We start from the raw sequence: 25,902 nt of genomic DNA, 5'->3' as shown, positions 1-25,902 counted from the left end.
TCATTTGAAAACTATCTACAGTAACTCCAGTTTGGACTCCTGGTTTTTACATGTCTTTGTGCTATAACTCAGATTTTTGTGTTCACTTATCTAAATAGCTTAATTTCATCAAGGATAATTTAGAATTAGAGTGGACATTTTGGGGAACTTTGACATGAACAAAATTATTTTTGCCTTAAGGACAAAAATGAAACCAAATCCTAAAGATCTAATGGTCTGCATTTCTTTTGTTGGTATGAGGAGGCTTTAATTCCAAAAGTAATTACAATTTCAAAGCATCTACCCTCAGAGTGATACAGGGGACACTTCATGCTTTTCTTGAAAACTTTTTACTTTGGAAACACCTCATACCTACAGAAAAAGTATTTTCTCCAGTTTTGCTTTTGTGGTAAGAAGAGAATTGTGTGTCAGTAAAAAGAAAGTTTAAGTAAAATTTGGAACAGTTGCATTCTTTAGGGTTTTGGTGCTAATAAATACTATTAATTTTTTTTATTTTGTTAATCTTAATATCTTCTTTAAAATTTTTTGTCGCCTTGCCCAAGGATATGTTTATTGATTTTTGAGAGGGGGGAGGGGGGAGACAGAAACATTGATGTGAGACGGAAACATGGATTGATTGTCTCCCATACATGCCCCGACTGGGGATTGAACCCACAACCTAGGTGTGTGCCCTGACCAGGAATTGAAGCCTCAGCCTTTTGGTGTATGGGATGACGATGCTCTGGTCAGGGCGTTAGCCATAGTGTCTTCTGATGGACTGTATTAGAAATTACTTTGTAACACAAGTTGCAGTGTGGTGTCCTGGATTTAATCTTGGAATAGGAAAAGGATATTACTGGAACAGCTAGTAGAATTTGAATAGTCTGGAATTCAGTTCATAGAAATGTACCTATATTGATTTCCTTGTTGTGACAAATGTGTTACACTAGTGTGTTACTGCGGAGGCCCAAGTTAGGGGGCTCCCCCTCCTTGGCTCTTGTCTTGCTCACAGAGGAAGAATTCAGGCAAGAGACAGTGCATATAGGGGAAATGAGACAGCAAGTTTATTTATGAAATACACTCGAGAATGAATCTGCAGGCGGGTACCCAGCTAGTCCGATTGCCCCACGTGTAGTAGAAATGAGGTTTTAAGTTTGTTTATGAAGTATCCTTGAACGTGAAGCTTCAAGCAGGCACCCAGCTAGTGTGAGTGCTCTATTGAGATTTTAGGGGTTTTATACTTGTAGCCAGCTTCTAGGTTCTCCCTCCTCCTCACCTTTCCAGATTTTGGGATTAATATGCATTTTCAAAGGCTTTCTTTCCCAGATAGTGGAGACCATACACACAGAACTTCAAGGGCTCCCCTCTTCCTGTGCTATCATGGTTTTCTTGTGATTTTTGTAATACCTGGCAACCTTGCCGGACCCGGCCCAGGGCTGCTGGATTAATGAGTGAGATATGTCTCCCTCCCGCTGCCTGCCTTGGTTTACTGTTTATCCAGCCTAACAGTAGTGTAAGATATTAACAGGGGAAACTGGCCAAGGGGTATATGGGAGCTTTTCTATAAACCTAAACTTATCCCAGAATCAAAAGTTTATTTTAAAAGTTATTTCATGATAATAATTGAATATGTTAAAATGAATCATTTTTTATATTTAAGAGTTCTGAGATCTGGTTGTCCTAGTTTTGTCATTGATTGTGATTTTTGTAAATCACTTTTTTTAAAAAGATTTCATTTCTTCTTTTTTTTTTTCTTTTTCTTTTTTGAGAGGGGAAAGGAGGGAGAAAGAAGGGGAGAGAAACGTCCACGTGTGGAAGAAACAATGATGGGTTGCCTCTCGCATGCCCCCAGACGGGTACCTGGCTTGCACCCCAGGTATGCGCCCTGACTGGGAGTCAGACCAGCGACCCTTCACTTTGTTGAACCATGCCCGGCCAGCTGACTTAGACCAGTCAGGGCCCTCGTGTGGTTTTAAGTGCATTTTCCAGTGAGTGATGTAGTGAGAACTGTTTCATGTCTTGGTAACCATTCGTTTATCTTCTTTTGAGAAGCATCTCTTCAAATTGTTTACCCATTTTTATGAGGTCGTTTGCCTTTTTCTTACATTTATTATTGAATCGTAGAAATTCTTTGTATATTCCAGTTAAAAGTTCTTAAATATGTTGCAGATATTTTCAATGACCTAATCATTAATTTACTTAACTGTACTTTTAAAAATGTTTTATTTTTTATTATTTTAAATTTTACTTTTTTATTGAAGTTATTGGCACGACCTTGGTTATCTGTTTTATTTTTTAATTTAATGCACTAAAATTCACTCTTTGGTATATAATTTTTGAGCTTTGACAAATACGATGAGTTATGTAATCAACCCCCCACACACGTAAGATGCAGAACACACTTGTGTCACCAGTTCCCTCTTACTGCCACTTTGTGGTCAGCGCCACCCCACACGTTGAGGTTCCCAACTGACAACCACTGAGCTTTGGATGAAGTCCAGTTTATAACAATTCTTTTTTTATAGATCGTATTTTTGGTGATGTATGTAAACATTTTGCCTAACCCAGGTTCACAAAGATTTTATGTCTTTTGCGAGAAGTTTTATAGGCTTAGGTTTTATATTTAAGTCTTTGATGTGTTCTGTGCTAATTTTTATGTCTGATATGAGATACGAGTTAAGGTTCATTTTTGATAAGTGGATATCATTTTATAAGTGGATGTCAAGTTGTTTCACCATCATTTGTTGAGATTACCTTTCTCCACTGAATGGTTTTTGCAGCTTTGTCAAAAATCAGATGGTCACATTTGTGTGTTTATTCTCAGGGCTCTGTATTCTGTTCTGTTGACTTGTGTATCTTTGGTGAGCTCCTGATCAGAGGTTATTAATTTTGAAGAAATCCATTTTACCAGTTTTATTCCTTTATGGTTATGCTTTTTGTGTTTCTCTGTGACATCTTTGCTTACCTCAGCGTTGGGAAGATCTGCCTCCTTATTGGACTTTGAGCTTCATGAAGGAGGAGACCTTGTATTTTTTGATTCGCTCTTTCCACTTGCCTGTAGCACAGTGCCTGATCCTCAGGAGGCAGGCAGCTGGGTTTATTGAAGGAGGCGTAATGGGTGTATCTTACGGATATAATGACAACAATGACAACAACATATTTGATGCATTGCCTGGCACATGCAAAATGAACAGTCAGGAATCTGATTTTACTACAGCTGTTTCTCTTGAGATGAACTGGCTATGCTATGCTGTGGCTGTCATCAAAATGTGTTGCGAGTGTTGAATGGACTGCTGGTAGATATTATGTCAGATGCAAGATAGCTATCACTCCAGTTCTACCCTACCCTCTTGTTCTGGTCTTAGCCCCAAGTGTATACCTCCTTCCCCCTCCTGCACATCAACCTTCATAAAATACAGACTCACTGCAGGTTGCTGTTATTTTTTTTGAAGTGTCATTCATTTCATGGAATTTTGGTGACCCTGCCTTTCCTTAGGCCTCTCCCTCCTCTTCTAGGATAACTTACTTTAATTTAACCTGGGCCTTCTTCCCCAAACACCTATCTAAGGAGAAATTTGAGGGCAGGTCAGGGCTGACAAGCTAGTGTCCAGGTTGGGCAGTGTCCGAGGACAGAAGGTAGGAGGTGATGGTGTCTTTATCTCTTGGATGTAGAAAATGCTTTTTATGAGAAATAAATGCAGAAGTTCAGCCTTTGTTCTGGTGTAGTATTCTCTAGTGTCTGTTTGGGACTCTGTGGCTGGCAGGAGAAGGTAGCTAACACTCCCCCAAGCTCTGCAGCCCCTGAGCTGGTCGCCTGCCCGTGCTCGCCCACACTCAGGGGTCACGGGGGCCTCCCCGCCCACGGGGCGGGCTGGCTGCGTGTGGTGCTCTCTGCGCTCCAGGGGTCATAGTGATTGGGGAGCTACCGGTATTTAGAGAGACATAGCAAAGAATTTGTGGATATATTTCAAAACTACACACAGTAGGAGGCCTGGTCAGGTGGCTCAGTTAGTTGGAGCGTTGTCTTGTATACCAAGAAGCTGTGGGTTCGATTCCCAGTCAGGGCACATACCTAGGTTGCTGATTTGATCCCTGGTTGAGGCACGTGTGGGAAGCAGCCAATTGATGTTTCTCTCTCTCTCTCCCTCCTTTCCTCTCTCTCTAATATCAATAAACATATCCTCCGATGAGGCTTTAAAAACACACACACAGCAGGAGTGTTTTTGTGTTCCCAGTGTATTTGGTACAGGTCCCCATTGGCACGCAGGCACTTCTGCTTCCTGGGGCTTTGTGTGGCTGGCTCTGCAGAGGCACAGCATTTCTTAAGTCCTGTCTTCTTTCTTAACGAAGAGGAAATGGGTCAGGATCAGAAATTTGGACCCAGTCCTTTGAAGGAGGATGGGCTGGCCACACCCCCAATCAGAACTAAGGGCATCCTGGCAGGGGTAGCTTTGATTCCATCGCAGTTCCTGACCTGTCCTTGACTGTGCTGGCTTTGGGGCAGGGGAGCCGGGTGAAATTGCTCCGAGCCTGGTTTCTGGCTTCTGTTCTGCTGCCAGCCTGACATGGGACGTAGAGCAGGTGCTGAACTAGGTGGGCGGTCTATAAATACAGCAGGCTCTGGCCTTTAAGTTTTACTAATAAAACTTAAGTCCTTTAGTTTTCTTTGAGCTACACATGTCTCACTCCCCCTTGAGCTCTGGGCCCTTGTGTGAAAATCATGGGACCATCTGGGCTCTGGGCTCCTTTCAACTTGATGTTCAGGTGCTGGCGACCCTCCTGCCACAACCCTGGTGCCTGCCAGAGCTGAGGGATGCCCAGGCCCCCCGTGAACAGCAGCCTTAACTGGGCTTTGCTGCTGGGGCGAGCAGCGGGCCATGCTGTGCCACGCCCCTGTTCTCTGTCCCCATCTTCCCGTAGAGGTCCTCAGAATTATTCCAAGGGATGGAACACATGACACCGTTCAGCAACCAAGCACTGTTTTAGTGGATTTCTCCTCTGAGCTTTGTGACCCTTCTCCCCACCCTCCCACCTCAGAAGTTAGGAGAGCAGGGCAAGGACGGTCACCCCCCTGTTCCGCAGATGAAGGAAAGAAACCCAGCGAGGCTGAGTAGGTGTCATGGCTGACATGGGGCTTCACTGTGGTCTGAGAGCTGGGACCTGTAGTATTCCTTGGGACAGGGCGCTGGGGCCTCTTTCAAGGCTGACACATTGTGCCAGGAAGCTGCAGGAGCAGGGAGGTTGTAGGCAGGCCATCTGGAGCCATGAAATGACAGTCACCAGGAAAAGGCCAGAGGGACTATGGGGGGGAGGGGCGGGGGGGCGGCTGCAGGGGCTGCCGAGCCAGGGTTCCTCACTGGCTCCTAAGAACCTGAGTGGAGGGAGGTGTTCCTTCACCTCCTGAAAGGGCAAATGGAATTTAGAGCACTGTAGAGGAGGCGGGAAGATTGTACCATAATCACAGTTTGTTCTAGAATGGCCTCTCATGGATTGTTGCAAATGCCTGACAATGCTTTCCCTCATCTAGTTTGCATTCCCAAGTCCGTTCCCTGTCCTGATCGGTGTTCTGATGGAGCACTGCCCCCGCGCACCGGCGCCCCCCCTACCCCCCCACCGCCACCAGCAGCATCCACTCCTGGAGCCATAGCGCATCCGTGGAAGCCATCTGGTCCCGCGGTACCTTTTGGTCTTAAATCCCGCTGAGCCCCAGCTGAGCAGAGTGCTCCTTTCCTGCTTGGTGGCACTTGTCCAGGCTGGGCCCTTGGCCAGTAGGCCTTCCCCATGTTCACTGGTGGTTCAGGTGCTGCCTGTTCTGAGGCCTAGTTTAAGCCCCTTATTCTTACCTTCTTACCTCAGGACACAAGTAACCCTTCTTCAGAAGGTCTGCTTAGCAGGGATGCCTTCTGTTTGTGTCTGTAGTGATTTATGTTGTCATCAGCGGTCTCTGTCCCTTCTAGAAGGTGTCCAGAGAAGAGACAGCTGGCCCAGGTTCCATGGTGCTGGATGGGACCCAGCATCCCGCGGGAGCTCTCCCCTGGAGGTGTCTTGTCACTTGTGCAGCGGGGCCCAGGCAGCAGAAACGGAAGCCAGCGCTCCTGGCTTGGAGTGTTGTGTTGGTTAACTATCTCTGCCCCACGACTGCCCTGCGTAGGGGCAGAATGAGAGCCCATGGGAAGTTCCTGCCCTGCTGGGAAGCAGCTGTTAGCTCTTTCCAAGGAAAAAGGCCGTAACGATCTGATGGAGGCTACACTGCCCACTGGGAAGCTTGGGACCTTCTGGTCCTGGGGTGGGCGCTCCAGCGTAGTGTGGGGGCTGTGCGTGAGGGTCTCTGTCCGCTGGTGGAGGCCGTGGAGTGGGCTGTGGGCAGTAGGAAGAGATGGGGTAGAATTCTCTTCTGCATTTCTTGGCAGGAGGTTTTTTGATTTCCTGAGCAATGTGACTGGACACTTGTGCTTCTGCTGTACTGCCTTCCTCTATTTCTTTGTGGGCAAATGTTGAGAAATCAATTCTGAACAACTTCGACAGCATATTAAATTTCACACAGTAATTTGAGGCAGTTCAGTTTACATAATTCAAAATGAGGCCAAGGCCTGCTGACAAAGAATAAATGGAATCTAGGGAAAGACTGTATTGCAGAGACTTGTGAATTTCTACAGGGCGTGGATCCTTTAATTCCCACACATTACATAATTTAAAGCAGTAGTTCTTCAAGTGTGGCCAGGGGTATGGGGAAGCGGGCTCTGGGAGGTCAAAACCATTTTCTTAATTATATCGAGGTGTCATTTGCTGCTCTCTTATTCTCTCACAAGTGCACAGTGGCATTTCCAGAGGCTATGTGACATGTATTGAGCTAAATGGGATGTGTGTTTGGGATTCCTTTCCCCTCTCTCTTTTTTAAAGGACTTTAAAAAATTGTGGTGAAATACACGCACCATAAATTTTACTACTTTGGACTTTGCTAGGCAGCCCAATTGGCTGGCGTGTCGTCCCAGTGCACCAGGGTTCTGGGGTCGGTCCCCTGTCAGGGCACATACAGGAACCGACCAGTGGCTGCATGGAGAAGTGGAACAACAGATCGATGTTCCTCTCTCTTTCTCTTTCCTTTCCTTGCTCTCTAAAGTCAATCAATAAATATACAGAAAAAAAATTACCACTTTAATAATTGTTAAGTGTACACTTAAGTAGCATTAAGTACATGGGCAGTGTTGTGCAGCCAGCACCCAGCATTTATTTCCAGACTGAAACTCTACACCCATCACCTCTCCTGGCAACCTATGTCCCTATGAATTTGACTCCTCTAGGGACCGCATATAAGTGGAATCATACAGCATTTGTCCTCTGTCTAGTTTATTTCACCCAGCATAATATCCTTCAGGTTCAACCATTTTGTAGCATGTGTCAGCTTCCTTCTTTTTTACGACCCAGTGATATTGCATAGTATAGCTGTACCATGTTTTGTTTATCCATTCATCTGCTGATGAATGCTTGGGTTATTTCCACCCCTTGGCTGTTGCGAGTGATGAGGCTATGAACACCAGTGTATGGGTGTGTGTTTGAGTCCCAGGCTTCAATTCTTTTGGACATATATCTAGCAGTGGCGTTGCTGAAACGTACAGTAACTCTGTGTTTAAACTTTTGAGCATGAGCTTGGGAATCTTGTGTTTAAAAACACTTCTCAGTTTCATTTTCTAACAGTAAATGTTGACATGTGTAACCCACATAAACTAAAGATCTTCTGGGTCCTCAGAAAATGTTAAGAGTGTAAAAGAGTATTGGGAGCCAAAAATTTGAGAACAACGAATGTGATAGAAGTTCTTGTTTTGGTATTGTGGCCTTGTCCTTACATGGTGGGGGTATGGATTATTTCAAAGCGTAGCAACAATCCATTGGCTAGGAAGAGCCTGCTTGGTTCTGTTTTACACCCAGGGGACAGTCATTGCAACAGAAGGCCTGGGACAGGGGCCCTGGCAAAGCCAGTAGTGGGAAGAGGAGGTGACTATTTTGAGCTACTTTGAGGCACATTGTTCTGGATGCTTTACAAAGGACCTCAAGAGGATACTAAGGAAGAAAGGAAAGGAATATTAACTTATAGCTGGAGTAGCGCCCATTAGAGCCCTCAGCATCACTGGCTGGGGTACTAAGCAGCTGACTGCATCATCTCCTCCACCCAAGTGCCAGCCCTGGGTTTACCCTGCTTTGTTTACTACTCTGGTCCCGTCACCTGGAGAGTTGCCTGGCACAAAGTAAGTGCTCAGTCAGTATTTTTTGAATGAGTGATTCATATGTGTTAACTAGTGACTCACACATGGGATTGATTTCAGAACAGCCCCTGTACTTCAGGTGAGTCAGGAAGGGAGAGAGGCTTCCCCAGGATGCCAGAGGATTATTATTGTTGTTGTTTTTAACATTCATATTTTTAAAGATTTTATTTATTTATTTTTAGAGAGAGAGTAGAAGGGAGGGAGAAAGAAGGGCAGAGAAACACCGATGCGTGAGAGGAACATCCATCTGTTGGCCTCTCACACACCCCCAACAGGTGACTTGGCCTGCAACCCAGGCATGTTCCCTGACCAGGAATTGAACCAGTGATCTTTTGGTTCACTGGGTGGATCTCAGTCCACTGAGTCACACCAGCCAGGACCAGAGGATTGCTGACACTTTGTTGTAGACTTAAAGAGTAGAGGAAGATCTTGGAGTAGCTCAGTTCATCAGACATATAGGGTCTTCCTTTGCTGCATGTGTGGAATGGGATTGAGGTTAAAGTGTTATCTCTGCAACTAAACTCTGGGACACAGATTGGCAAACTACAGCCTGCAGCTTACTTCTTGTTTTTGTTCCATTTTGTTTTGTTTTTACATGTTGCTGCATGTATCAGTGGTTCATTTGTCTTTTTTGCTGAGTAATATTCCATTGTATAACTATATCGCAATTTGTTTATTCATTTAGTTGTTCTGGACATTTGGATTGTTTCCAGCTTTTGGCTATTGCAAATAAAATTACTCTGAACAAGTCTTTATCTGGACAGGTACTTTGATTTTTCTTGCATAAATAACTAAGAGTGGAGTGACTGGGTCTTATGGTAGGTACATACTCAACCTTTTAGAAACTGTTGATTGTTTTCAAAGTAGTTGTTTCATTTTGCATTCCCATTAACAGTGTAAGAGGAGTTCCAGTTACTTCACATACTTGCCACACTTGGTATTATTATTATTATTTTGTAATCACTAATGAGTATGTAATGGTGTCTCATGGTTTTCATTTCCGTTTCCCTATGTGCTTGTTTGCCATCTGTATATCTTCTTTGGTTAAGTGTTCATGAAAATCTTTTGCCCGCTTTAAAAATTGGGTAGGTTGTTTTCTTCCTTTTGGGGAGAGGGTATGTTGTTTTCTTATTGAAATTTGAGAGTTCTTAATATATTCTGAATACAAGTGCTTTATCAGGTATTTGATTTACAGATGTTTTCTTCCAGTATGTGACTTGTCTTTTTATTCTCGTAACAGTGTCTTTTGAAGAAGAAAAGTTCTCAGTTTTAATGAAGTTGTACTTATCAACTTTTTCTTTTACAGATCATTCTTCTGGTATATGTATCTAAGAAATCGTTGCCTAACCCAGGGTCACAAAGACTTTTTCTCTTATGTCTTTCTTCTATAAGTTTTATAGTTTTAAGTTTTCCAGTTAGATCTGTGATATATTTTGAGTTAATTTTTGGTACACAGAATGAGTCAGAGTTCTTTTTTAAAAAATGAATATCCTGGTGTCCCAGTACCATTTGTTAAAAGGACTATTCTTCCTCCAGAGAATTGCTTTTGCACCTTTCTCATAAATTAGTTGCCCACTTATGCGGGGGCCTGTCTCTGGACACTCTTTTTTGGTTCCATTGATCTGGATGTCTGTCTCGATGCTTATGCTGCATTGTCTTGGTTACTGTGCCTTTACAGCAAGTGCTCACTTCCAAGGCAAGTGCTCACTTCCGGTAGTGGGAGTCCTCCAGCTTTGCTTTTCCTTCCAAAGGTGTCTTGGGTATGCGAAGTCTTTTGCATTTCCATATGACCATGTGAGTTTTAGAGTCAGTTTATCACTTTCTGCAAAAAGGCCTGCTGGGAACATTGATCAGGATTGCACTGAATCTGTGATGAATTTGGGTAGAATAGGTATCTTAACAGTATTACGTTTACTGCTCCATGAGCATTTCATGTACTCCTGTAGACTGAGGTCTTTAGAAAGTTTTTCTTAGCAGTATTCTGTAATTTTCCATGTTTGGAACTTGCACACCTGTTACTACATTTTCCCCCAAGTATTTCCTGGTTTTGATGCTATTGTTACGGTAATTTTAAAATATTTAAATTTCTGGAAGATTTTGTATGGAATTGGTGTTATTTCTTAAATATTTAGTAGAACTTTACAGTGATGCCATCTGGGCCTGGGGTTTTCTTTATGTGACGTTTTTAAACTTAAAAATTGGAATTTTTTTAAAGGAATGTTTTTTTTTTAATTTTTTAAAAAATTTATTTATTTTTAGAGAGAGGGGAAGGGAGGGAGAAAAAGAGGGAGAGAAACATCAGTGGGTGGTTGCCTCTCATGCACCCCCTGCTGTGGATCTGGCCCGCAATTCGGGCACATGCTCCAACTGGGAATCTTTACTGACAGTCTTTCACTTTGTGGGACAACGCCCGGCCAGCTGAGCTACACTGGTCAAGGCCAAATTCTGTCTTTTAATTGGGGTGTTTAGATCATCCCATATGTTTATTGATTAGGCAAAATTGATTAAAGTTTATCATTTTGTCATTTGTTTTCTTTTTTTTGTACTCTCTCTTGTTTCCTTTTCCCTTTCTGCCTTTTTTTGGATTGACTCTTTTTATTCTATTTTGTTGTCCTCATTGGCTTACTTGCTATAACTCTTATGTTAGTTTAGTGGTATTTATCTTTGACTTACCACAGTTTACCCTCTTCATGTGACAGACGACTTCACTTGTAGTATATAAGGGCATTAAAACAGTATTCTTCTGCTGCTCTCTTTCCAGCTTTTGTGCAATTGTTGTCACAGTGTTACTGCTACATGTTGTAAACCCCACAATGTAGTACACATGTCTTTGCTTTAAATAATTCTAGGTTTACAGCTATTTCTTTTTTCAGAACTTACAAATATTTCTCCACTGTTTTCCATCTTATGCTATTTATGAGAAATCTGTTGTCATCTTTGTCTTTGTTTTTCTGTATGTAATACATCTTTTTTTTCCCTCTAGCTACTTTAAAGAGTTCTCTATTGCTGGTTTTAAGTGATTTGATTATGATGTGCCATTGAATAATTTTCTTTATATTTCTTGTGTTTGGGGTTCATTGAGCTCTTAGATCTATGGGTTTCTAGTGTTCATCGGATTGGGAAGTTTATGCCATTGTTTCTTCAACTGTTTCGGCTGATCCCCCTCTATGTTCGTGTGTGTCCGCGGCCCCCCATGCATCCCTGGAGTCCTGTCTGTGCACTTTTCCTCTTCCTTGATCTCTAGAAGGCTGCTGTATGAGCTCTACCCTGTGGGTGCTCCCTTCCTGAGTTTCCCTCAGTTTTTAGCTGCTTCCACTCTCTCCAAGGGTCTTCCAGGTCCCCCTGGAGTCCCTCCCCTTGCCCCGTAGCCTGGAAATGTTCTCTGGGCAAGAAGGCTCACTTGCGTGTTTCCTGACTCTTAAGAGAATCGCTGCTCTTCCTTGCTTGATGGCCAGTGCCTGGAGAACTGGTGTTTTCTTATATTTTGTTCTTGGCAGGTAAACAGTTAAATTCATTCCTGTGACTCCATCCATTCTTCATGTGTCGTCACGTTGGTGTGCAGGACTTTGCCCCTCACACCTCAGTGTTTTTCCTGGGTTCCAAAGTCTGCCCATTTATCAGCTGCCCCCTCAGTTCTGGAGTCTGCCAACTTTTTCTTAAAGGACCAGAGAATAAACATTTTCAGCTTTGCAGGTGGTACAGTCTCTGGTGTAGCCACTCAACTCTGCTGTTGTAGCTCAAGAGCAGGCGTAGACTGTATATGTTTGTGACTGTGTTCCAAGAAAACATTATTTAAAAAAGAAACGATGGGAAGGACAGGAGTTGGCTAGTGGGCTGTAGTTTGCCAACCCCTGCCTCAGTTCAAGACTTTTCATGGCTATTTAATATTTTTGTCTGGTTCCCTATTTTAATTGCTTCCAGAAACCGTTGCCAGTGATACCTACTTAAACCACAGATCTTACTACATTACTTGTTGGCTCCCTCCCACATACCAAATAAAGGTCAGAATTATCTTACCTTCCAAGCCTCCATGGTCTGATCCTTCTTACATTCCAGTCTTATCTCCAGTGATTCTGCATCTGTCAGCTCCCACAGTCTAACTGGCATGTTCTGCTGCCCTGTGATATTTCCTTAAGTGCTGCTTTCTCTGGATTGCTCTTCCCGTCTTACTATGCTATATATGCCTCTGAAACTGTCGACCTGCCTTGGGAGCCCTGTTCACATCCCACCTTCTTTAAGGAGCATTCCAGAGCCCTGCAGGTGGAGGCAGACTCTCCTTCATGTTGTTAGCATGCTGTCTAAGCGCTCCTGTGTGGTGCCTGCCGTTTGTGCTTTGACGGAAACCCAAGTGTGTGTGTTTGTCTGTGTGTGTATGGAGTGTATGTGTGTCTCCTCTGTTGACCCAGAATCCCTCGGGGTGAGAGGTGTGCACTCTTGTTTCTGTCTCCCTGCCATGCAACGCAGACCTGGCGCGGGGCAGCAGTGCGGCAGTGTGTGTTTGTGTTTGCGCGTCAAGGTCCGTGTCTCTGGGGGATGAGACGCTCTGGGGACCTGTGGCATTTTGGGCACAGCTCTTGGGCTCCTCCTTGGGGCATGCGTGCAGACCCCCGAGGAGGCGGGCTGTAGGGAGGCTGCCTGGCGTCTGGCCCACGCTCGTGGGATCTGGGCGGTGGCAGCACTGGGCCATGGCAGCTGGCCACTCCAGGTCTCCACTGCTACTGCCGCTTCCTCAACGGCCTCTTGCCCTTTGGTTTCATAGAGCTGCGGTGCAACCCTGGGCAGTTTGCCTGTCGCAGCGGCACCATCCAGTGCATCCCCCTCCCCTGGCAGTGTGACGGCTGGGTGACTTGTGAGGATGAGAGCGACGAAGCCGACTGTCCAGGTGAGTGTGTCGGGCAGGCAGATGCACGTGGCCCCTGCTTCCCAGTGGGCAGATGGTGTCAGCCAGTACCCCGTGCTATATCCATGCACTGGAAGGTTATTTTGAACACCTCCTCCCCTCTCTCTTTCTCTGTCTTTTTAAAAAAATTGATGCCCAACACAGATAGATCTTAGAACTTACAAGATGGCAGGGTCAGGGCTGTGGTGAGGCAAGAGAGGTGCCTGTGATGCCATGTTTTGGGACATGCTGCTGGCCCTGAGAGCAGCGCCCTGAAGCGTGGTGGCCTCTTGCTCCCTTCTTGCCTGATTTCAGAGGTAGGTGCCTTCGAGACTCAGCTAGAACCCGGCAGCAGTCATTCGGACGGACCTTGGCTCTCTATCCTGCTCGCGCAGCCACAAGTCATCTTTCACTGGGGTTCTCTCCTGACAGTGCATGTTTCACAAGGACAGGGAATGCCACAGAATGACTCAGGTGTCGGTTTTCCACCTGGTTTCTGGTCCAGCGCCCTCAGAGAATATAATATACCCAAGAGTAATGGTGTTCACTACGTCCCTGGCTCTCAACTTGGGTTAGGATGGACGTTGCAGTGTCTCACGTGTAGTCCTGCAAGACAGACACACGTACACATTCTAATGTGTTTAAGACCCACGTGGTTCTGATAAAGGCCCTAAGAGAAAGGTGTGTCTTATTCCAGCAGGGATCTCAGACCTAAATTCTTCGACCTTTCATTCAAATTTCCTCACAATCTGGCTTCCCGCCCGCCCGCCGCCACCCCCCCCCCCCCCCCCGCCCCAAACCAGCTTATTGCAGTTTTCTCCTCAGTGACTTAGCTAGGCTATTTCCTGTGCTCACCCCATGAAGAATTTCCTAGCCACATACTTCTTGTTTATGCCTTTCTCTTTTCCTGGAATCCCCTTGTTGTCTTTCTGCATGGACAGATCCTGCCCATCCTTCAAGGCGTGGCTAGATGATTCCACAAAAAGGCATTTCTGGGCCTGCTGGTGGTCGGGTGGCCTCTGCTAACACCTGCTCTGTTCCCCCAACAGCACATAGAACTGCTGGTAATTCTTACCATCACTTGTGCGCATGCTTGATCTCCTTCTAGACTGAGTCTGCCCTCATCCTCAGCAGGACCTGGCATAGGGCAGGATTCTCTTCAGTGTTCAGTAAATGAAAGGAATGTTGGAATTCCCATAGGCTAGTTGCTGAAGAAAACTGATTAACTCCAACCAGGGGGATCAGTTGGGACATCAAGTGGAATTTGATTTGAGCTTGGTGAGCTTCCTTCATTGAGGTGGGGGGATCCCAAAATAAATAGAGGTGGTCTCTTTGGACTGTATTTCCCTGTAGAGGTGACCCCTGTAAAAGGACCTCTTTGAATCATCCCTGTGCCTGTTCTTCCTTCATTGGATGTGCATGTCTGTAGTTGAGGCGTCTGCCTTTCCAGGTGAGAGTCAGGATGATGGTGGCTGGGTTAGGAGCCTCTGGGATAGCCCTGCATCTGGGAGCCTACCTGGTCATTCCTCAAGTCACAGCCCAGAGCGCGTGACCTCCCCAGCACTTGAAATGTAGGTACTACATGCTGGTTAGCCTGGTGAGGACCGGTGGTTGTGCCTGGGAGCATCGCCTGATCTGACCTATATATAAGATGAGACTTCACATCTAGCCTCCTAGAGAATTTTCTGAACAAAGAACCAAATGGTTCTTGGCTTGCTTTAAAATGGAAGCATGGCTTACCTGCTGTTTTCAAGGCATCTTTGGTTTAGCTTTTAAGGTTGTGTACAATAACTGCCCCGTTATAGGTACTGAAAACAATGGTAAACACCCTTATGGTTCAACTTGTTCATCTGTCAATGCACTGGGGACTTGCTGAAGGCAGGGACTGGATCTGATTTCTCTTTGGGTCATGTGGTTGGTACAGAGGGTCACAAGCCGCTTAGTTTAAGTGTTGACTTGAAGTTATGTAGGTTCCTGTATCTTCTCCCCAAACAGAAGAATAAAGTCTGTCCTACAGGAGCCCAGAGTCCTGAGCAGATGGCATACTTTAGGCCCCGACCATGGAAGGCGTGATGCCGATGACAGTGTGCAAACACTCACCGAGGCCTAGCTGGGTCTGGTGTGCTCTGGAGGGCCGAGGCGGCTGGGGCCTGTGGCAATGCCCAGCTCACCCCTGCTTTCTCCTTGGCTCCTGGTTCTGTGCCTGTGTGGCGGCATAGTGCCACAGCGTGATCCGCCTGGGATGGCAGATTGATTTCTAATTGTTGTAGGGTTGGAATTTTGAGAAATTTATCAAAATATACAAAGAATAATATCTATTTCTCACTTTGCTGAATTAATAACTGCTGAAATTTTGTCATAGTTCTTTCTAGTTTATTTTAAATTAATTTTTTTAAAATATCATAGATATACCAATGTGGCTCAGTTCACTGGGTGTCATTCTGTAGGACAAAGGGTCGCCCATTTGATTGCTGATCAGGGCACATGCCTGGGTAGCAGGTTGGGTCCCTGGTTGGGGCACGTGCAAGGGGTGGCTGATTGATCTTTCTCTATCACATTGATGTTTCTCTCCCCATCTCCCTCCTTTCCTCTCTCTATAAAAATAAAATATTTTTAAAAAATCATAGGTATAGCTTAAATATTCATTAACCTATATGGGGGGTGGCCTGGACAGGAAGTTAGCTAATGATCACTTGTGCTGTGTTTTTCCTATCTGTAGGGAGTGTTTAAGTGAACCTGTGGGAAGCCGTAGCCATGCTTGGTCAGTTTGTTTTTGAATATGTACTTCAGGACTTGTGGAGCAAACACAAGATTATTTCATTACCCTGCTAAAAATACAATAAAAGAAAACCACAGGGTCAAAAAAAAAGGTAAAAAATGTAACAGTAGATCAGTAATCCCAGCGTGGTTTTGGAAGGTAGAAAACGGGCAGTGGTGTGCTGGATGTAGCCTGGGCACTCAGCGCACGCCCTGGCTTTCAGGCTGCAAGGCTGGGGGTGTGACGCTCAGACGCCCTGCCAGCAGGCTTCTGGGTACCATTTAGCCCATGAGATCCTTCCAGTGAAATTGGGGAGGCGGAAGAGAGGTAGAAGAATCCTTTTTCCTCTGGCACCAGGGTGGGTTGTGTGGGCCCAGACCCAGGCGAGAGAGTGCGGTGGCTCCCGCACCTCCCACTGGCCGGCCCGTCTCAGGGCTACAGGGCAGCCTGTGGCCTGGCAGCCTGGTGGCGGCCCCCTGCGGTTTCCCCACCTGTGGATGGCAACAGCAGCTTCCTGATTGTCCCACTGCAACTGCAGAGGTGAAGCTGACAGAGCCAGCCCACTTTACTTTTGTGCAACTCTAGCTTTTTCAGTTGTTTGACAGCATCGTATTAAATCCCTTTGTGTTTGAAATAGCCAGCATGGTCTCTGTTGTAACTGAAACATCTTTGATATAACTGGGAACTAACAGAAGATGTGTAAAAATTTTAATGGAGAAAAATTTACAGCTTTATTAAGAGTCATTAAAGAATAGTTGAATAAATAGAGACAGGATGTTCTTGGCTAGGAAGACTCAATGGGGTGAAGTTCTCTGTTCTTATATTGATCTGTGGGCTCAGTGCATCTCCAGAGGGTTTTTGGGAAATGTGACAAGTCAGTTTGAAAATGTTTGGAAGAATAATGTCCTAATGTTGTTAGGGCACTTTGAAGAAGAGTTAGGAGCGAGCACTTGCCTTGCCAGTTTCAAGGCTTACTTTACAGTTGGCTCGGGGGTAGCATGAGTCGGCCAGTGGGACAGCAGAGCAGCCTGAAACAGACCAGAGAAACGTGATCTGTATGGCAGAGGTGGAATTACATATCACTGGGCAAAGGTTAGACTCCTCAGCACGGAGTGCTGTGACAGTTGGGAAAGAGGAAATTGGATCCCTAATGTTCAACATGCAGGAACATCAGTTTCAGGTTAATTAAAGAAAAACTTCTAGAAGATAATGTAGGATAATACCTAAGATCTTCCCTTTATCAAAAGGTAGCAGTAAAGAATGTGAATAGAAAGCTACAGAGTGGGAATATATTTATAACACTTACAAGCCTATACAAGATTATAATCCAGCACATATAAATAACTCCTACAAATGGACAAAGGAAAAACAGGCATGTCACCGAAGAATTAACAAGAGTGGTGATTCAACATAAAAAGATACTTAACCTCAGTAGCATTCTAAGACTACAGTGAGATACACCACTTCGTAGATACTTAGATTGGGAAAAATTGAGGTGTCTGACAAAACCAAGTGTTCGGAGAGGATGTGGATAGCTTGGAAATCTTATCTGCTGCTGGTGAGGATAAATTGATACACAAAAGGGGCATTAACTTGCAAAGCGGAATATTCATGTGTTCTTTGATCCTGGGTTTCCATTTGGGGACACTCGAGAGAAATTCTCACAGTACCACTTGTTCTGATCTACACCTTGGAATAGCCAAATGTCTGTGTTCACATGTTAGAGTATTATTATTTTTTTTGTTGTTTTTAACATTTTTAAAAAAGATTTTATCTATTTTTAGAGGGGGAAGGGTGGGAGGAATGTGTGGTTGCCTTTCGTACACCCCCTACTGGGGACCTGGCCTGCAACCCAGGCATGTGCCCTGACTGGGAATTGAACCAGCAACTCTTTGGTTCGCATACTGACACACAATCCACTGAGCCACACCAGGCAGGGCACATGTTGGAGTATTCTGAACCAAAAGAGCAAGTGAATGTCAGGTTCTCGCAGCAACATGGGTGAACCTTAAAAACAGAATGCAGGTAACAAAGGCGATTTGCCAAAAAGTATATATAGCACAATATACCCAAGCAAAAGTGACTGTTATCTTATTTACAGATACATGAATGGTAAATTGAAAGAAAAAAAGGTAAAATAGTAATATACAAAATTTGGACTCCTGGTTCATCACTGGTGGGGACACAGAGGAGTAAGACTGGAAGAAGCAAGCATGTAGTTTCAACCCTAAGGTGATGTTTGAGTTCTTACATCAGGTGGGAAGGGCGTTCATAACTATTTCATTATTAGGCTTTACTTCTTTACACATATATTCTTTGGAATGTATCAGATGTTAGACAACTTCCTCCTCCTCCTCCTCCTCCTTTTTTTTTTTTTTTTTTTTTTAAAGAAAAGCCCATGGATGGGAGAGTGAAACCGACTTAGCATGGCAGAGACCCTGCACCCATGGGCCTGCCTGAGAGAGAGAACACAAGGGAGTGACCTGCTTGACAAGCAGAGCCCCCGAAACACTTGGCGTTCTCAGCACCGCTGCTGGCGGGCGTCTGTGAGGGAGTAGGGTGAGGCTGGTGGGGTTCTCTTCCACCATCGCCCTCCCGTCTCCACTCACCGTCGCCAGATGACTTCTCCCACCAGTAAACCTGAAGTTTATTTCCTACCGGCCCGTTCCCCACGGCTCTGTCCCATGGCACTGTCCTGTAGGGTAGCCCTGAGTTATACTGAGCACTTGAAATGTGTCCATTTCGAACTCAAATATGCCTAGAAGTGTCAAGTATACATCTGATATTAAAGAGTTAGTTTTAAAAAAGTGGACTATCTCATTAATACTTTTTTATATTGATTACATGTTGAAATGACAGTACTTTGAATATATTGGGCTAAATGAAATGAAAATCCATCTCCTGCTGAAATGTGGCTTGCATTGTATTTCCATTAGATAACACCTGGACTTAAAGTTAGCAAAATACGAGACATCAGGCCCAGCAGAGGGGAAGCCGTAGAGGTAGAAAACAGGAATTGAGGGAAGCTCTCTATGGGGGCACGTGGGAAACTCAGCCATCTGCTCTGCCCTGCTCCCCAGTTGCCAGCGCCCAGGCCCGTTTCCCCAGGCAGGGGTTGGAGGAGCCTCTCCCAGAGAAACTCACGTTTTGTGCAAGAGGTGGAAGAGATATCAACGTGACGGTGGGTTACCAGCTAAAAGACCAGCTCTCCTGTGGTCCCCCACCTGGAGCTTCACCTGACCCTACCCACACCTGGCCTTTAGTGCTCACAGAGCCTCTGGGAAGCTGGACCACCTTCCGCCTAAATATGAAAGCCGGTGTTCCAGACTGGAAGAAAACGTCCACGGGATGCTTGCCAGACTCTGGACAAAGCATTCTAGACCAAACGGGCCGGAAGAGAGTGCTTGAGGTGGCCAGCGCCGCTGCACGTAAAACGGTGGCTAAATGTGAGGGCTTGGAACCAGGCTGCTGGGACTGGTATTCCTGCCTCCACCGGCTGTGGTCCTGTGTGCAGGATGCTTTGTGAACTTCATTGTTCTCATCTGTAAGATGAGAAAAGTAGTAGTGTCTACCTGTTAGGGTTGTTGTGAGGCTTAATACCATGATACATAGGCAGTGCTTAGAACAGAACATGGCACAAAATAATGTCTTAGTACATATTAGTTATTTTATAATTCAGGGAATAAAAGACTTTAAATATATATTTTAAATATATATAAATAAAACTTTAAATATATATTCTGACATCAGCAAAATGGTAGTCTAGGAAACCCCAAATCCTCACTCCCCTACAGATACATTTAAAAAATGCAACTAGAGCCTTGGCTGGTGTGGCTTCACTGGATTGAGTGGCAGCCTGCATCCTAAAAGGTTGCTTGTTCAATTCCCAGTCAGGGCACATGCCTGGGTTGCGGGCCAGGCCCCTGGATGGGAATGTGCCTGCACGAGGCAACAGATTGATGTTTCTCTTCCTCTATCTCCCTTCCCTCCTCTCTAAAAATAAATAGAATCTTTAAAAAAAAATGAAAACAACTAGAGACTGGCTAAAATAATTATAGAAGCTCTAGAAATCGTCGAAGGTCTACATGTTGGGGTGTCGAGCCTTTTGGCGTCTTTGGGCCACGCTGGAAGAAGAGTTGTCTTGGGCCACACATTAAATACACAGACACTAACAAAAACTGATGAGCCAGAAGGAAGTTTTAAGTAAATTGATGATTTTGTGTTGGTCTGCCTTCATAGCCATTCTGGGCCGTGGATTGGACACCCAGCCACAGGAACACCCGCTCAAGAAAAAGCCAGGAAATTTTGTAGCGTCTACTCACCTTTGCTGCACTCCTTGCCCACAAGGCATACAGGTCTGAAGGAAGCAACAGCCCAATACCTAGTCCCCTCTAACAGGAGGGAGCAGGGCTGACCTTGAAACATTTTAACCTGTTTGGAGGATGCCAGAGCTACTGATGGCCTGTGTGACTCAGAGCTCGAGCAGAGAAAACCAGCACAGCTCAGATTTCAGTCTGTGGAAAGCAGTGGAAACAATTCAGGAAACAATTCAGGAAGCCTGCAGGGGTGGAACGGGTCGGCAGAGCTGCAGGTGCCTGGTGCAAGGGACTGCTGGTAGAGGGGTGCAGGAGGCTGTCTAAGGCCCTGAGAAGCTGGCTGGCACTCTCTGGGAAATTAAGGCATTAAAAGCAGTTATGGATATTTAGGAATCAGAAATGTTCACAGTGAGGCCCAGAGAAGATGCAAGTGTTGAAAAGACTTGAGAAGGCTAATTAGTGAAGGTCTTCCCCAGTGCAAGGCTAGTCTGCGAAGACTAGGGGGAGGTGGCTGTTCCCTCGGATGCCTGATTTTCAACAATGGCAAAACCCCAAGGCATAAAACCAAACAGGAACACCTGGCCCACTTAAAGGAATAAAATTAAGTAGCAGAATCTATCGCTGACATACTAGACAAAGGCTTTAAAACTATTAAATGTGCTCAGAGAGCTAAAGGAAAATACAAAATACTAAAGGTAACTCGGAAAACAATATATGGAGAAAATGAGAGTACCAACAAAGAGAAATTATTAAAAAGAACCAAACAAATACATAACCGAATTGAAAAATTCACTGGTGGGGTTCCATAGGAAGAAGAAAGACTGAACAAATGTTTTTTAAAAACTTTTTAAAACGGATTTTTCTTAGGTGCGGGGAGAGAAACATCAATTTGTTGTTCCACTTATTTATACATTCACTGGTTGATTCTTATATGTGCCCTGACCTGGGAACACACAGCCTTGGCCTATCAGGGTGACACTCACCAACTGAGCTACCCGGCTGGGGCCAGAACCAAATGAACCTGAAAACAAGACTTTTGAAATTACATATTTCTCCATGTATAATGTGCACCCTTTGCCCAGTTTTTTTGAGGGGGAAATAAGGGTGCGCGTTACACGTGGGCATAATGATTGCCCACCATGGCTATAAGAATCCTGTGTGGGATGAGCACCAAAACGTGGTTGCTCATTATACAAGGCAAAATACAGTGTGTTACCAAACAAAAAGGGGTTCCTCTGCCTGCCCCCACAGAACCCACTCTGACGGGGCAGGTGCTGGTGTAAAAGCAAGGAGGTTTTTATTCAAGTGCGGCGTCTGGGAGAAGGGCGGGCTCCCCGTCTCAAAGCCCATCTCCTCAGCAAGGCCAAGACAAAAGCCGGTGTCCAGAGTTCCTGCTCCAATTTAATTACTTCTTTTTTAAGGTTTATTCATTCATTCATTCATTCTAGAGAGAGGGGAAGGTAGGGAGAAAAAGAGGGAGAGAAACATCAATGTGTGAAAGAAATATTGATCAGCCGCCTCTCCCGCATTCCCCTATTGAGGACCAGGCCTGTAACCCAGGCAGGTGCTCTGACCGGGAATAGAACTGGCGACCCCTTACCTTGCAGGATGACACCCAGCCAACTGAGCCACACCAGCCAGGGCCCTGCTCCAACTTAAAATACAGTCCTTTGGAGCCCACGGGTGGCTGCTCTGCTCTGCAGTCAGCCGGGTGGCCTAGCTTGTCTGTTTCAGGCTCCCTGCTGTGTGGAGCCCGTGCCATGCTGCTGCTGGGGCCGCAAGGTGGCACACTCTGGCAAGAGAAGGTGCGCTCGGCAAACGAGAGACAGAGACTCCCTCCCGGAGGCCACGGGCCACAGGGACAGACTAGGCGAGTCCACCGTGGGAGCGCAGATCACGAGCCAGCTCGCCAGGAGCAGGAGAGAGCAAGAGTTCCTTTGTTCCCCTAGGACTCCGTTAGCTTGGCTGTGGTACAGACCAGGTGCTTTCTCAAAATGACCAGTCAGCTTCCACGCCTTCCCAGGCTCTGGATGGGCCCACCTCCCACCCAGCCCCTCCTATCCCCAGGCTAGACTGCCAGGCTGCTTTGGTCCGGCGCCTCCCCCCATCACCATTTTGAATTATATGGTGCTTGTGCCTGCCTTCCCGTGAACCCACCCCATCCGACAGGTGTGGCGTGGGGAGCTTTTCACATGCTGGGTGTAAGAACCTGCCTTGCCACCCTCCTGGCCACAGGGGAATGGGGGAGGGGGTCAGCCACCCCATGGTAACAATTAGCCTTTGGAACAAAATGAACAAAGAAAGGTGAACAGAGCCTTGGGGACTTAGAGGCTCAACCAGCAACAGAGGAACACCCATTTTTCCCTCAAGTGCACATGGAACATTCTCCAGGGTAGACCATGTATTAGGCTCCAAAACAAGTCTCAATACATTTAAAAGATTTAAATCATATAAAGTACAGTTTTTAATCACAGTGGAATGACACTGGAAATCAACCGAAGAAAACTAGAAAATTAGTAAATACATGGAAATTCACCAACACTCTTAAGTTGGTGTCAAGAAGAAATCACAAAGCGAGTTAGAAAATATCTTGAGAAAATGAAACACAACATACAAAACTAATAGGATGCAATCAAAACAGTGCTAAGAGAGAAATGTATAACTGTAAATGCTTAAATTTTAAAAAGAGAATTCAGATTACAACCTAACTTTACACTTTTAAGGAACTAGGAAAAGAAGAAAACTAAACCCAAAGGTAGCAGAAGATAGAGAACAGAAAAACAATTGAAAAAAATCAATAAAACCAAAGATCAGCAAAATTGATTAACCTTTAGCTAGATTGACTAAAGAAAGAGAACATTTAGGCAATTAAAATAGGAAATGAAATTTGGGACATTACTAACAGTTTTATAAGTATAAAAATGGTTATAAGAAGGTACCCTGAAGATTGTATATCAACAAATTGGATAACCTAGACAAAATGGACAAATTTCTAGAAACAGAATCTGCCAAAAGAAAATTAAAGGCCAATATCCCATGAACACTGATGCGAAAATCCTGAACAGAGTGGTAACAAACAGAATTTAACAGCACATTAAAAGAATTAAACACCATGACCAAATGCAAGTATTCATGTAATACAAGGATGGTCCAGCAAACTCACCTCAATACATCGCACTAAAAGAATAGCAGAATATGGGGCAGGGAGGGGGGGACACCACACGATCATCTAAATGCAAAAAAAAAAGTTGGTGAAAATTAAACATTCTTTCATGGTGCCAACCACAAGCCCAGGCTCTTCTTACCTGTGCCTCTGACCAACCAGCTGTAGATTGGAGGTTTCAAAGAGCACCCCCTTACGGTCAGTCAACTTGTTAGAATGGCTCACAGAAATCAGGAAAACACCTTTATTCACTAGATTTCTGATTTATTACAAAGGATGTTAAAGGAAATGAATCAACAGCCAGATGAAGAGACATATAGGGTGAGGTCCCCAACAAAGGAGCTGTGTCCTTGAGGAGCTAGGGGTCCGCACTGGCACTCGGAGGTGTCAGGGTCCCTGGCAGGGAAGGACCCGGGACGGTCTTGCCTTCTTGGGGGGGTGGGGGGCGGTCCATTACATAGTGGTTTTTAGAATTTTCACAGAGTTGTACACCCATCACAATTAATTTTAGAACATTTTTGTCACCCCAGAACGATCAGCAAGCACTCCATTTCTTGCCAAGCCTCAGCCCTGGCAACCGCTAAGAGGCAAATCCACAGAGAGGATCGTTCTGCGCATTTCACAGAAACGAGTCACACACCATGTGGTCTTTTGTGTCTGGCTGCTGCTTTCACTTAGCGTGTTTTTAAGGTTCATCCCTATCATTTTCTCTTTGTTTTATTTAAACCTATTATGTACTTAAAAAAAAACAAACAAACTTGTATGTGTCCTCTTCGTCTTTCCATTTTTAACAGCTTTATTGATATCATTTATATACTATAAGATTCACTGGTTTTAAAATGGACAAGTCAGTGATTTTTGGAAACCTAACAGGATTCTGCAGTCGTCCACTGCAGTAATTTTAGAACATTCTCATCACCCCGCAAAGATCCATGTGTCCATTTGCAGTTACTCCCCGTTCCCTGCCCCGTTCCCAGTGACCTACTAATCTGTTTTCTCTCTCTTACAGAATTGCTTTTCTGGACACTGCATATAAAATGAATCATATAATTTATGTTTTGGTGTCTGGCGTCTTCCACTTAGCATACTATTTTTGAGGTTCATGCACGCGTCAGTAGTGTGTTCCTTTTCCTCACCAAATGTTCCCTTGTATGGATGACACCACATTCTGTTTAACGATGCATTATTTGATGGGTGTTTTGAGTTGCTTCCCCCTTGTGAATAAAGCAGCTATGAACATCAGTGTGCACATTTTTGATGGGACATATGCTTTTCATTTCTCTTGGGAAAAGAATGGAGGAGTGGAATTTCTGGGTCATACCATAAATTTTGTTTAACTTTTTAAGAAACTGCCAATTAAAATCTCCCTAGCGGGGCCTCCTTCCTAATTTCCCCTCCGTTGCTTCTGCCAGCGCTGCTTTGTAACCTCCTCTCCTGGAGGCCGCTGCCGGGTCGGGCCGGTTTGGTGCGGACAGGGCCCGCTGCCCACTGTCCCAGCTGCCCTCTTGGGCTCTCCCTTCACCGTCAGCATATGGGACAGTCAGGTCTCCCCCTGTGTGTGTCTCTCTCTCTTCCGGTTTCCTGCTTGGGTTTATTCCCTCATTGAAGCCATGTGCTGCCTCCTTCAATTACTTCTGCCAAAAAGGAGCACAGGAAACAAAAGTTTTCAGTGCCTTGTTTGCATGTTTGAAAATGCCTTTATTTTACCCTCACAAGTGATAGATTGGGCTAAATTTTAGAATTATAAGCTAGGGCCTGCTATAATTTGGAAGATCTTCCTCCATCTTTTACAAGCTCCCAACATTGTTGATGGTTCCTTGAGCATATGTAACCTGTTTCTTCCTGGAAATTGTATTTTTGGTACATTGTGCTGGCCACTAAGTGGATCTTTTCTTTTAGAAACACATGCCTTCCAGTTCAGGGAAAGAAACCACTTGTATTTTTTCTCTTCCATTTATCTAGCTTCTGTTTCTAGAACTCCTGTTGTTGGAATTGCAGCTTTTGGACTGATGTTCAATTTTTGTAGTCTCTCTAGTTTTCCATCTCTTCGTCTTTTTATTTTACTTTCAGGAAGTTTCTCCTTGGCACCACATCTTTTAAGGAGCTTTTATTTTGCTGTCATTTGCATTAATTTTCAAGAGAGCTTTTTCTTTGGAGAGGGGTGTTTGTTTTGTTTTGTGGGTGCAATATAGTCTCACTTTGAGGATGTTAATGGCATGTCTTATTCAACTTTTCATCTCTCTGTACTTATTTCATGGTTTTGGTCTCTGTATCTCACTTGAAGACTCGCTCCGGCGGGCGGTCCTGGCCTGTCTGCTGTGTGTGGCAGAGCCAGGTGAAGCTCCTGGGCCTCCCCGGAGGCTGAACCAACTGGACTGTCTCCCTCAGAGACCTCCTCCCCTTTTGGACCTCTTCTTGGACCGGCCAGGTTTTTCCATAGAGGAATGTCCGTTCTGGTGGCGGCTTGGGTTCTGGGGGCCTAGTGGAGAAGGAGCTGGGAGCCTGCTCTCCCTCCTCTAAGTACCGAACTCTGACTTTCCGCTGAG

General features: G+C 45.0%; 1 protein-coding gene across 4 annotated transcripts in view; it reads left to right on the top strand.

The window, feature by feature from the left end:
* DGCR2 (DiGeorge syndrome critical region gene 2) overlaps positions 1-25,902 on the top strand; it is a 55,394-nt gene that overhangs the window by 7,427 nt on the left and 22,065 nt on the right. For 2 of the 4 annotated variants that reach the window (XM_054592739.1, XM_054592737.1), the window contains exon 2: positions 13,000-13,122. The exons of the other annotated variants lie outside the window; for them this stretch is intronic. In XM_054592739.1, coding sequence (XP_054448714.1) covers positions 13,000-13,122 — 123 coding nt within the window. The remainder of the gene's footprint in view (positions 1-12,999; positions 13,123-25,902) is intronic. 4 annotated transcript variants of the gene reach the window in all.

The sequence above is a fragment of the Pteronotus mesoamericanus genome, unplaced genomic scaffold (assembly GCF_021234165.1).
Source record: "Pteronotus mesoamericanus isolate MK-2021 breed Mesoamerican mustached bat unplaced genomic scaffold, CSHL_Meso_final scaffold_371, whole genome shotgun sequence".
Lineage (NCBI taxonomy): Eukaryota > Metazoa > Chordata > Mammalia > Chiroptera > Mormoopidae > Pteronotus > Pteronotus mesoamericanus.
This window is presented reverse-complemented; position numbering and strand designations above follow the sequence as displayed.